Below are 11,893 nucleotides of genomic sequence, written 5' to 3'. Positions count from 1 at the left end.
ACTTGCGCATTAGTTTCTGTAGGTCAGTATCACAGTCTGCAGTAACGTTATATATTATCATGTCTACTTTAGTTATAGGTCCCTGATATATGATAGCTAACTTTACAATGTTGTGATGTGTGACGTTAGCTAACATTCTGTAGCTAACCGCCGTCACTCAAAACGTGCACCGCCAGTTCATCAACTGGTTTCTCACACACAGCTCAATTTCTCTCAATGGCGTTATTTTCTTAATCTGGCTGCTCCTGGTTCTGAGCCTAGCAGGGGTCATAATTATAAGGTATGGTCGTCATATGCATCGATATCATGTTTCAACTTCTTCGTCTTCTGTGTCGACACCTGCATGGGAATCCATGTTATTATACGTACACGCGCTTTTCCTCTTGTCCCCCATGTTACGTCACACGGCGGGAGTCAAGTGCCGGCTGTTTTTATGCGGAAGTGAAACATTTCTACAAAAACGACGGCAGATTGTCACTGTAGGTGTATATTCTGTATATTTTTGAAAAATCTAGGTCTTCATTCATTTTCTAACATTTATTACAGGTGTCTTTCCTGGAAGTTGCTTTTAAGGACTCGTTGAGGGGGAGGGTGGCCTTTAGGGCTGTAGCATACTATGAAGCAATTTAGAACCCTGAGGCAGGAGAGGACTGAAAAAGAGGCAAGAAGCTTATAAAGTGAAAGCATTATCAAAAAGATGCGTGGTTGTCAAATGAAAGTGCGATAGGGAGGCGCTCTCCACATTCGGGGGGGGGGGGACCGGTCAGTTCAGGCAGGGAGGTCGAAGAGATCAATCTTGGCTTGCTCTTCCTGTTTCATCTGAGTTTTCTATTGCGGCGTGTCGGGGGGGCGGTCAATTGCATTCTGCCTTTTCTGTAGCTAATTATCATTTCCTGGCGTTTCTGTGGTTATTTAAACCATTCCTGCTCACACATTATCAGCGTCAATCATTTTGTGCTAATCCCAGTGTGCTCAGTGTACAACATCACATGTCATTTCACCTTGGTTCAAGGTTTGAAATCGTATGATTCCGCCAGATGCTAAATGCTAACCGGAAGTGACGAATTTTCAGAATAAAAGTGTTAAGCTAATAGTGAGAACTTCCGGTTTTTCAGAATAAAACTGATTTAAATCAAATAGTGTATTTAATTCAAATTACGCCATATCAACATTGATTTTAATTTCTAACACTAGCTAGCATACATTGTCACTATCTGCTAACGTTAGCTTTAGCCTACGTTTTCTAATAGTTTTTTTCATAGGCTATAAACAGAGGTGGTATAAGTATAGATATTGTACTAGAGTAAAAGTAGAAGTACTCAGATCTTGTACTTTAGTAGATGTACTCAGATCTTGTACTTGAGTAAAAGTAGAAGTACTCAGATATTGTACTTTAGTAGAAGTACTCAGATCTTGTGTTTGAGTAAAAGTAGAAGTAATCAGATCTTGTACTTTAGTAGAAGTACTCAGATCTTGTACTTAATAAAAGTAGAAGTACTCAGATCTTGTACTTGAGTAAAAGTAGAAGAACCAGAGAGAATACTCTATTACAGTAAAAGTCCTGCATTCAAAATGTTCCTCAAGTAAAAGTAGAAAAGTATTCTCATAAAAATATAGTGAAAGTAGCGACAGTAAAAGTAGTCATTGTGTAGATTGGTCCATTTCAGAATAATATATATATGTTTTATAATGATTGATTAAGGTGTTCTCAAAGCTGGTAAAGGTGCAGCTAGTTTGAATTAATTTGTATACTAAAGGGTAGCTTGTGGATTTACTCCAGGTGGAACTAAAGTCTGATTTAACACTTGATTATATTTGACATCATTCATCCACATCTGTAAGTAACTAAAGGTATTGGATACATGTAGTGGAGTAGAAGTACACCATGTACCTCAGTCTGAACTGTAGTGGAGTAGAAGTTCAAAGTAGCAAAACATTGAAATACTTAAATAAAGTACAAGTATCTCAAAATTGTACCCACATATAGTACTTGTTGAGTTTATGAACTTAGTTACTTTACACCAGTGGCTATACAGATAAAAAGACTAAGCCTTGCACAGAGGCATGAAAATACATTTTCAAAATGCTCAACAGTGCTGCCAAAATTATAAACTGACTGCTACACAATTAAAATAAATGCTTATATATATTTCTATTAGATGTGACTCTTTGGCGTTTCTGTTATTGTTAACACTGCTGCTTTAGTTGTTCTGACTGCTAAAATCCTCTGTTATTCCTCATTTTAAAGCCGATATTCCGTGGGGTGGGGGAGCCGGGGGCTCGGATCCTTGTCACCTTTTTCATACCTGATGAGTTTGCATCCCTGACTACAGTTGCTTTAAGCGTGTAGAAGCTAGTAAGCCGACTATTTGATTTGTTTTAGATAGGCACAACATGTTTCATATGCAGACCTGATTTTCCTGTTCCATGTTAAAATAAACCATTTTCAGTGGTCATTTTTTTTGGTCATGGAAAATTAGGTAAAGGTCATTGAGAAGTCATTGGTGAAAAGGTGTATGAACCCTGTACATTACATTACATGTTAGACGCTTCTATCCAAAGCGACTCAATACTGTGGGCAATCCCCACAGGAGCAATTTGGGGTTAAGTGTCTTGGACACAACGACATGCTGACTGCAGCGGGGTTTGAACCTGTGCTCCCCTGATCCCAACACCGACACACTAGATCACTGCCCCACAGCCTCCCTATATCATTATTTTTAGCAAGTTTAGGACCCAGATGCACAGCCAGGAAACATACATAGATCCAACAACATCGGGTGTCTTGTTTACCCTTTTAAAGCCTCTTGGGTAATCACGGCACTATTAGCAAATTTAACGCCAAAGTTTCCTGTCCTTAAAGTTGTCTGCTTTGGTTTCCGTCTCAAATGGAGCAAATACTCCTCATTTAACGGATACCCCCTGCTTCGATGTGTCCACTCATAGGCACAGCTGCACGTGGATATTGCTGTCATGAGTGGGTAATTAATCATCTGGCTAAAACAGATTTATGACCTGTAAGATGATATATCTGAGCATATGCAGGATGAAATATTGATTTAGTGTTGGCTTAAAGCTAGCCATAAGACATTTTCAGCTCTGTGTTATGAGTTATTGACAAATACCATGCAGATTCAAGGGTGCAGCGAAGTGATCTTGAGATTTTCTGCCTGTTTTGCCCTTTTTCATTGTGTAGTTGGTGCTTAAGGGTTTTACTCAAAACCGAAGCAGTTTCACTCCACCTGCAACTGTATTCCATCAGCGCTTAACAGCCTTAGGTAAAGAGGATGATAAGAGTTTAAGTGTACATTTTTTTGGTGGTAGTCACATTTTGTAAACTAGAGCAGAAAAACCTTATTCCTTTATTATGGACCTACAAACTGATGCAATGTGTGGAAGCAGTTTTGATTCAATTGAATATGAAACTTTTGTCTGTTCTACATTGTCAAGTGGAGAGAAATCATCAGAGGTTTTAGAAGGGGAAAAAATAGACTTATGTTGAATTACTTAAGACTTAACTTGTTAACTCACATTATATGCAAGTAAGAAAAAAAACATCAATCATATTAAAATGCACGCAGGGGTCTTTATGTTAACTGTCATTTGACTCTGTTGTCAACATTAAAATGACATATAGGTGTGCTTGGATATTAGGGTGGTCCTTAAAATGTAAAGTCGGAAAGTCTAAGCTCCAACCCACAGAATTCATTCTATTAGTCAAGAAAACTCTCCTGGGGAATTTCCCTCCCTCATCAACCTTGAAGTTTAGCCTCAGTTGCAGCACCGTGGCTGCTGGTGTGGCAGCCACGGTGAATGCATTCTGGGGGTTGGAGCTTAGACTTTCCGACTTTCAATTTGAAGGACCACCCTACTGAGGCTAAACTTCAAGGTTGATGAGGGAGGGGTAAATGTTGTTGGAATTTGAATAGAATTCACCAGGAGAGTTTTCTTGACTATCATAACAAATTCCGGTGGTTGGAGCTTAAAATAAATGAATTCAAAAATGTACATGGCACTAAGGACCATATTGGATATGATAATGAAGCATAAGAGAGAGATTATTGCGGCGATGAATCAAGCCTGCCCTTGGTTATGTTTCATGTCGGTTTTCTTGTTTTGTCTTCGCAGAACAACACATCATGGAGGCCTCAGTCGTGTCAGGAGTGTACTTGCTACAGCGACGTGGCCATCTGCAGGCCCACCTACTGTCCAAACCCAGAGTGTGATATCCAGAGGGTAAGACTTTTATAGGAGAAGAAGCAAGATATCATTTTTTAACAGTAAGGGTGGTTTATTCGAGCCTACATTCTTCAACAGAAAAATAAGAGGTAAACCTGCTTTTGTCTTGTCAGCTCAAATGATATAGTAATGGTATGATTACTATAAAGTAAAAATATAGTTTTATATGTGATTTAAGCAGTCTGCTTAGACAGGTTTAGCTAAACGTCAGATAGGCTAATGTCTCCTTAGATACAATAACATCTATCACATCATTAACGTTCATAAGGTTCTACCCTTCAACCTCTATGTTGAAATGCAATAATATTATTTTTATTTGGATTAATGTATCAAAAATAGCAATACAAAACTGTTATTGCTAGTTATTGCTAGTGTAAACTTATGTGTTAGCTTAACTGTTATTTTAGCAGCTCACAAAGTTTAGATTTAAGTTAAGAAAAGACGGATGGTCACTTTCACAAAACGTTAAAAAACGCTAAAAGAGTTAGCACAATAGGCTAAAAAAAAGCTAGCAAAAGTCAGCACAGGACACAGAGGGTTTCCTGCTAAAACATAAAATCCTATAGCACTGTCTGTGCTTCAGCGTAAGTCTCTTATTTTTAAGCTTTCGATTCGTTCTTTTTTGTTGGTTTTACAACGTGCAAAAGTAGTACAAAGGTTGATTTGATTTAATTTTTTTGGAATTGGACAAAAAAGAGTGAAAGCATATGGAAATAAGTTAACATACCTACCACTGTGTATTTTGTGCGGTTAGAAATGCTGAACCACTCCCATTGTTAGAAGTTGAGAAAGATATTCCTAGAAAATGTAAAATAACTTAAATAAACCACAGGACAGCACCGGAATAAAACACTCAATAAAAAAACAGTATGGCCTTGAATATTCTGATTCCCTTCTTTCTAATCTTCCTTTCTCTATTTCACCTGCAGTGAAGGTCTCTTGGTAATCACTCGTCTTTGTGAGCTGCCCTTACAACAAGAATCAATGAAATTACTATTGTGCAGTGAAGTCAGCAAATGTAATTTGCTACGATGACAACTGTTTGGAAACTGTTCCTGCCTAGCTTTTTTACTGGCTCATTTGAATTTACAGGGACATATTTTCAAAGCTCTTCTTCAATTTGACTATCCGGCTGTTCCTCCCTGTGCTTCTTGAATGTGATTTAAACGTCAAAGCCTGCGGTGACACCATCAAATCCAATCCCAAACCTGAGCTAAGGCAACAATCAATGTCTAATGTATTCCACTCTGCTGGCTAGCAATCCAATGTTAATTACGAAATTGTCATCATGCTCGCCCAGCTGTGTGATCCATCTATTTAAAAAGCTCTTAAAATGTGACTCTCTCTCACCTACACCGGGATAAAAAAGTATTACGGTTTTTATCATCTGTCTGTGTATCTACAAACTTACATTGCTTTTTTTGTTTGCTCTCACCTCACACACACACACATCTTAATATGTTCTACAACACTTTCAATTGTATTGTTTTTATATAAACCATAAATGGCACCAGCAGCAATACAATTAATGTAGGCAAATTCAGAAAATGTAATTCAATTAAAAAATAAACATGGAACATGTAACTTTAGTCCTGATTTTGTAAGCATCTATCCCCCTTTACTTGTGTTAGTACAATCTGAAATTGGGTCAAATGCATGTGCTACGATCATATTTTGGTAATTGAATTAGAGGAAGCAGAAAGAAAAAAGCAAGAGGGACTTAAACGAATAGTAGAGGAAATTACAAATGAGCACAAGAGCTTCAAAATTATCCCTGTTTCATTTATCGGCACGAAGTGGCTTTTATGATGGATAGTTTTGCAGATGTTGTTAAAATACAGTGGATGGTCTTGTTTTTCTTCAAATTGTTTCTGAATGTAGGTGATCTAGGGAGCTGAAAGAATAATGTAAACCCTCTGTCTGTCAGAACTGTTATAGGCTGCACTTTATTATTTGTTCTACTTTTATATATTTAGTTGCCATTCTTCTGCGTGTTCACATGTCATTTGTCTCACGCTGCAGATTTGCTGTCCCTTCGGTGTTCATTCAGTTTTTTAGACTGACACATTACATTCTCTAAAGCTCCTTTGGGGGTTATCACCTTATACAAATTGTTTCCTCCCCTCCTTCTTTTCCCATTCCACATCATTTCTATTCACAAATAAACGGCACCTAAACTATTTACCCGCTCTGCGCATGGCCCCCCGCTGATTTCCCGCTTGCTCGTTTCCACATTTGGATTCTATTCGGGGCGGTAAGGCAGCAAGGATAAAGAAATGTCTGTTGAATCAGTATTGTAATATGTATTGTAACGACTCCACACGCTCACAATGTATTCTACACACACTGCGTACGCCCGATCCAATCTTCAAATTTGTATTATTCTCTGTTCTGTTGTGCTATTTGTGTCACATGTCGGTTAGTTTCCATGGAAATGGAGAGACTGTAATTGCGTTTTCTATTCAGGCTAGTTAAAGGGACCTTCATCTGTTTGAATTTGTGTGTATTTGTCATTTTTGCCATCTTTATGTTTTTCATTGTGTATGTCTTTTCTAAAGGGCGAGCGTTTGAGGATCCCTGCCAACCAGTGCTGTCCGGAGTGCATCTCCTCGTCCCAGGGCTCCTGCCAGTACGAAGGAGTCATTTATGCAGTAAGTGAAAGTTACCCAGGGCAGAAAAAAGACTCTTCTCTAAAAAAATGTCAAAAGCTGATGCATGTTTTTATGCAAGGCTTGAATATTTGGGGTTTCTATTCTATCATTAGCCAATTTCTGATATTTGAGTGTATCAGAGTATTTAAAAGTATGAGTTTGAGAACATAAAAACTGGCTCCAAATCATTACCCTGAACTGCAGTTGTGAATTTAGCATATTTTGATGGATTTCAATATTTATGTAGACAAAAGCCTATTGGCTGTATGCCAAAACCATAAAAAGACCCATAAAGCATAACAAATATGTTGCTTGTTGTTTACCACCGACATCTGTTCTCTTCTTTCCAGTGTGGAAAAATCATTTCAATCAATTCTCCATTAAAATTCATGCTTATGATTTATTTAATGCAGACGGAAGAATGTGTTACTGCACAGTCTGACGCCTTAGAAAATGAGTAAAGTCAGATCCTCACCTCTGATATCTAATTTAGAGTGAAAAACAATGAAGTACTCTAATTAACTCCCCTGGGATGGTTGTGTAAGTATATATTCCATCAATTCACATCTGTCATTCACAGAATAGACCTCATGGTTTTATACAACACACACTGACCAGAGGCACTAGTAGTATACACTGATTGAAATAATGAACAGATACTGTATGTACTGTAGCAGCAAAAGTCAAAACACATCGTTACAGGGCATTCTTACACACATTAGTGAAGGAAGTGTCCTCTCACAGTGTTTCTCCTTATCTTCATTCACCCTTTTACTCCACGCTCCTTCTCTCTTCCCATAGACTCAGTGACTCGGTTCTCTTGTTTGTCACTCAGGCTTAGGCTAACAAAGTTGTCTTGTCCACAAAGAGAAAAACAGCTTTCCTCATCCCACTGTCTCTGCTTCCTTTCGCTCTTTTCCCCCCTTCAAGTTGTATTTCTGTGTGACACTGTGTATCTCTGTGTGTTTCCCACAGCATGACAGCCAGTGGAGTCCCTCGCCCTGTACAGCATGTGTCTGCTCCAGAGGTAGTGTGTCCTGCACCCCTCACCCCTGCTCACCTCTCAGCTGTCCCTCGGACCAGAGCCCGTTCACCCCAGCTGGAGAATGCTGCCCCAAGTGTGGCCGCAATGGAGGTAAGGGTGGTGTCAGGCTCTTTTGCACATAAAGATTTACAGCCACTGTTTGTTATGGTCTGCACATGAATATCATCCGCCCAACTGATTTCAAATACAAGGACTACCGAATGTCATCAGGAAACATCATCATCAGCGTAAAGTTAAAGAGCCCCTATAATGCGCTTTTGGGTTTTCCCTTACCTGTAGTCTGTTATAAAGGTTTTTGTTCATGTAAATGGTATGCAAAGGCTAAAATCTCTAAGCTGTTGACCAATCACAACAGAACTGCAGTCTGGGCTCTGGTTTCAGACAGAGGGTGAAAAGGGGTGCTGCAGCACAGGCAGTATGAGAAAAATAAAGACCTTTGTGAGTATTAAAGCATGTAAACATGTCGCAGTAGAGACACGCAATACAAATATGAACCTGGAAATTAGCATAATAAGTCCTCTTTAAACTTTTTCTCCAACAAACATTATGCTAATGGTAATTATAGCATTCACATAGCACTTTTCAACTCTTTGCAACCCTTTAAAGCGTATCCAAGTCAGCATCCATCCATTCAAACACATTAATACGAAGCCACCTTTTCATCAAAGGCAATCGACAATCGTACACACTTACATAGCATATAAGCAAGTATCCACCTAATGGTGGAGGACACATTTAACGTCATGAGCCACAGTCACTCTGAAATAAAACAGTTTGGTCAATTTCCATATTGTATAAAAAGATAATAGACAGAGCCCAAATGTAAATCTGTGCCTGACTCCTTGAAAACGACTGACAGTGCCCCTACCCCCGATACTTTGTGATACTTTGTATTAGGGCCCATGGCAATAATTAAATAGGTTTGTCTTATAAAACAGCCATGGTGGAATTTAGAGTTCTGGGATCCTCGAGGACACCAATACATATTTATTTTTATAAAGTATGAATTAAAACAGCAAAAGAAAACAATGAAATTAAGTATTTAGAAAGTCATGAACATTTTGAATGATAAAGCCCTTTTGCGATTAATAATGTAAATGTAAATGTACATATTTACTGTAAATGTACTCCAGATAGTCAATCAAGGTTACAGTGTTGACTTTTACGGCAGTTAAGAGAAGGTTTTAAAAAACTGTGTGGTGCGTTGAAGTGCTTGTTGGAGTTTTGGATGTACTATGCAGCCATTTTCAAACAACAAAATACATCCTCTTCGCAACAGCCATGTTTGCTTATTTGTTGTCTTCAGTTCCAACAGCATTTGTCTGTCTGACAGCTCATTTTCCGGTTCATATTTGTATTTCGTGCCTCTACTGTTGCGAGTGTTACACAGTGATTTCACTATGTTACGGAAGTAAATAAAGGATTCCATTGGAGTTTCAGGCAGGGGGGTATTGTGTGGGACAGATACTCTCTCTGGAGGGAACTTTGGGATTTTAATCTTTGCAGACCATTCACATGCACAACAACCTATATAACACACTACAGGAAAGAGAACCCCATAAAACACAATACAGGCTCTTTAAAAATGTGTGCACTGCAAATACTGCAAATGTAATAAAAACTTGAAGTTTTACAAAACTTCTCTGACTAGATGAAATTGGATTCCATTTTCCACTTTTGACAGATTTGTTGTTGCTGGGAGATTTTCTCTTCTCAGCCATCCTATTTGTCAATTATTCCCTGCTTCACGACAGGATGAATAGCACCACATATTTACAGTGGCAGTTCCTACTGTCACTTGCTGCTGTCGGTTGAAGAAAGCCTTGCAAATAGTACGAAGCATAAACAACTCTGCAAACCCAATAACCGAGTACAAAAAAAAGCACATACATAAAGATAGTGACACACTCAATGGCTTGGCCTGTGGACTGCCTTCACACACTCTCACAGGAAACCTGAGTGTGAGTGTGAGGCAGCAGACTGTCCTACAGAGCAGCACTCTGCCTCGGGTTAGCCCACTTCCTCTTTCGATAAAGATGAGCTCTGCTCCCACTTCACATTCAGCTACCCTTAAATGGGTTTTGCTGATGCTACTCCTTTTAGCAAATCTTGACCCTTTTAATCCAACCACTCCAGAGTGTTTGACTCTATCTTTAAACAAATAAATACAATTTGTCTGTGGAAATTAATTGTTGCAATTACTGGGCAACATTTTTCTTCCTTTATTTCCTACACTTATTGCTTCATAAAACCATGTTTATTTGATAGAGTCCAAACTGTTTGGTGCATCCATCTGCACACCACTGCAATGAAAATGTAAATGATTCCACTAGAAATAAAGATAACATGAGTATGAAATGTTAATGTAATGAAAATGTGTTAAAGATGGTGAATTCTCATCACACATTATTGCAGATGATCATTTAGTGATTTTCCAAACAATGCTCATCAAATCAACCACTGCATACTCTAATAAATAAATACTGTTCTAGGTTTTTTACGTTGTTCTTTTCCTCATATCTTAAAAGTTTGATGATTCTTTATTATTTGAGTTTACTAACCTCTTAAATAGTTCAGTTTTTAAATAAGACTATTTAGGAATGCAGTCAGCCTTGTGTTGAGCTGAAAGCTAAAAACTTGACTCTAATGACATCTCGGAGCTGCTATGATGCATCCAAACAGTTAGCAGCTAATTAGCGACGTCTTTTTTCCCCCCACACTGTAAATCAGTGCGTTTCAGGGCAAACAATGCTCCAACAGACAGCTCATTACCTGACACCCATTTGCACTGTTTACTCATTCTGTGTCTATTTTTGTGTGTGTGTGTGTGTGTGTGTGTGTGTGTGTGTGTGTGTGCGTGTGTGTGTGTGTGTGTGTGTGCGTGCGTGTGTGCGTGCGTGCGTGTGTGTGTGTTTCAGAATCTTGCTCCTGGCAAGGCACTGCATACAGAGACGGTGAAGAGTGGAAGCCAAGCCTCTGCTCCAGATGTGTCTGCAGCAACGGGGAAGTCCGGTGTTCGGTAGCAGAGTGTCAGCAAGTGGCCTGCAAACCGGTGAGTTGAAATATAACACCCAATTTATTTCTTATTTTTCTTTTTTTGCCCTGAAATTCTTAGACAGAATAAAAGATAATACTTGTTTTCCAAGACATCATTTATTTATCCATTGAACAGGAACAGAAGCCATCTATAAAGCTCAGATATTCCACCGCATCCCCTATACTGTAGGTTGCTTTGTTGCTAGATTGCTCGAAATGATGATTTAAAAATACAAACCACCTCTTGATTTGTTTTTATTCCAGTGCACTCGGATTTTATTCATTTGAATAAAGTTCAATATTTAAACAAAGAAAATCAGCATGACCCCGAAAAAAATGTAATTGATTTTGACTACCATACTGTCTCTGCTGTGTACATCACTTTTTAGTGTACAAAATTGTTTTAACTCCTCCCTACACAGGTTAAGGTATATTGTGTAAGAGTGGTGGGAATATGTATTTCTCAGCAGCCCAGCAGACTGTTTCCAGACTATGTGCTAAACTGGGTCAAACACATATCTCATGATGAAACTTATCTTACGTAACTCTTGGTCGGATTGCATTTACCAGGCTTCCTTACAGACATGCCAATGCTTATAGTGCTGTATGTGATACAACTAAAAGTGGATTCATTATTGTAGGGCCTGTTTTTGTCTGACTGCTTTTTCTCTGCCTTCAGCATGAGAACCTGGTGATCCAGCCAGGCCGCTGCTGTCCTCAATGTGTGTCCAATCCCTGTCTGTCTGCTGGTAAACAGCACCAGGTAACCACCTTTGAGTCATTGCATTAGTGTGTGTTATTGTGTAGCTTTGTGCCTTCAGAAAAGCCATTGTGTGTGTGTGTGTGTGTGTGTGTGTGTGTGTGTGTGTGTGTGTGTGTGTGTGTGTGTGTGTGTGTGTGTGTGTGTGTGTGTGTGTGTGTT

General features: G+C 38.9%; 1 protein-coding gene across 1 annotated transcript in view; it reads left to right on the top strand.

Moving 5' to 3' along the window:
• Nucleotides 1–11,893, top strand: part of LOC104959850 (extracellular matrix protein FRAS1-like) — a gene marked incomplete at its 3' end in the record, with an annotated part of 87,829 nt that overhangs the window by 70,984 nt on the left and 4,952 nt on the right. The window contains exons 3-7 of the mRNA XM_010787761.1: nt 4,129–4,236; nt 6,798–6,890; nt 7,866–8,025; nt 10,854–10,987; nt 11,651–11,734. Of these exons, the coding sequence (XP_010786063.1) occupies nt 4,129–4,236; nt 6,798–6,890; nt 7,866–8,025; nt 10,854–10,987; nt 11,651–11,734 (579 nt within the window). The remainder of the gene's footprint in view (nt 1–4,128; nt 4,237–6,797; nt 6,891–7,865; nt 8,026–10,853; nt 10,988–11,650; nt 11,735–11,893) is intronic.

The sequence above is a fragment of the Notothenia coriiceps genome, unplaced genomic scaffold (assembly GCF_000735185.1).
Source record: "Notothenia coriiceps isolate Sejong01 unplaced genomic scaffold, NC01 NC01_scaffold00031147, whole genome shotgun sequence".
In the NCBI taxonomy this organism is placed as follows: domain Eukaryota; kingdom Metazoa; phylum Chordata; class Actinopteri; order Perciformes; family Nototheniidae; genus Notothenia; species Notothenia coriiceps.
This window is presented reverse-complemented; position numbering and strand designations above follow the sequence as displayed.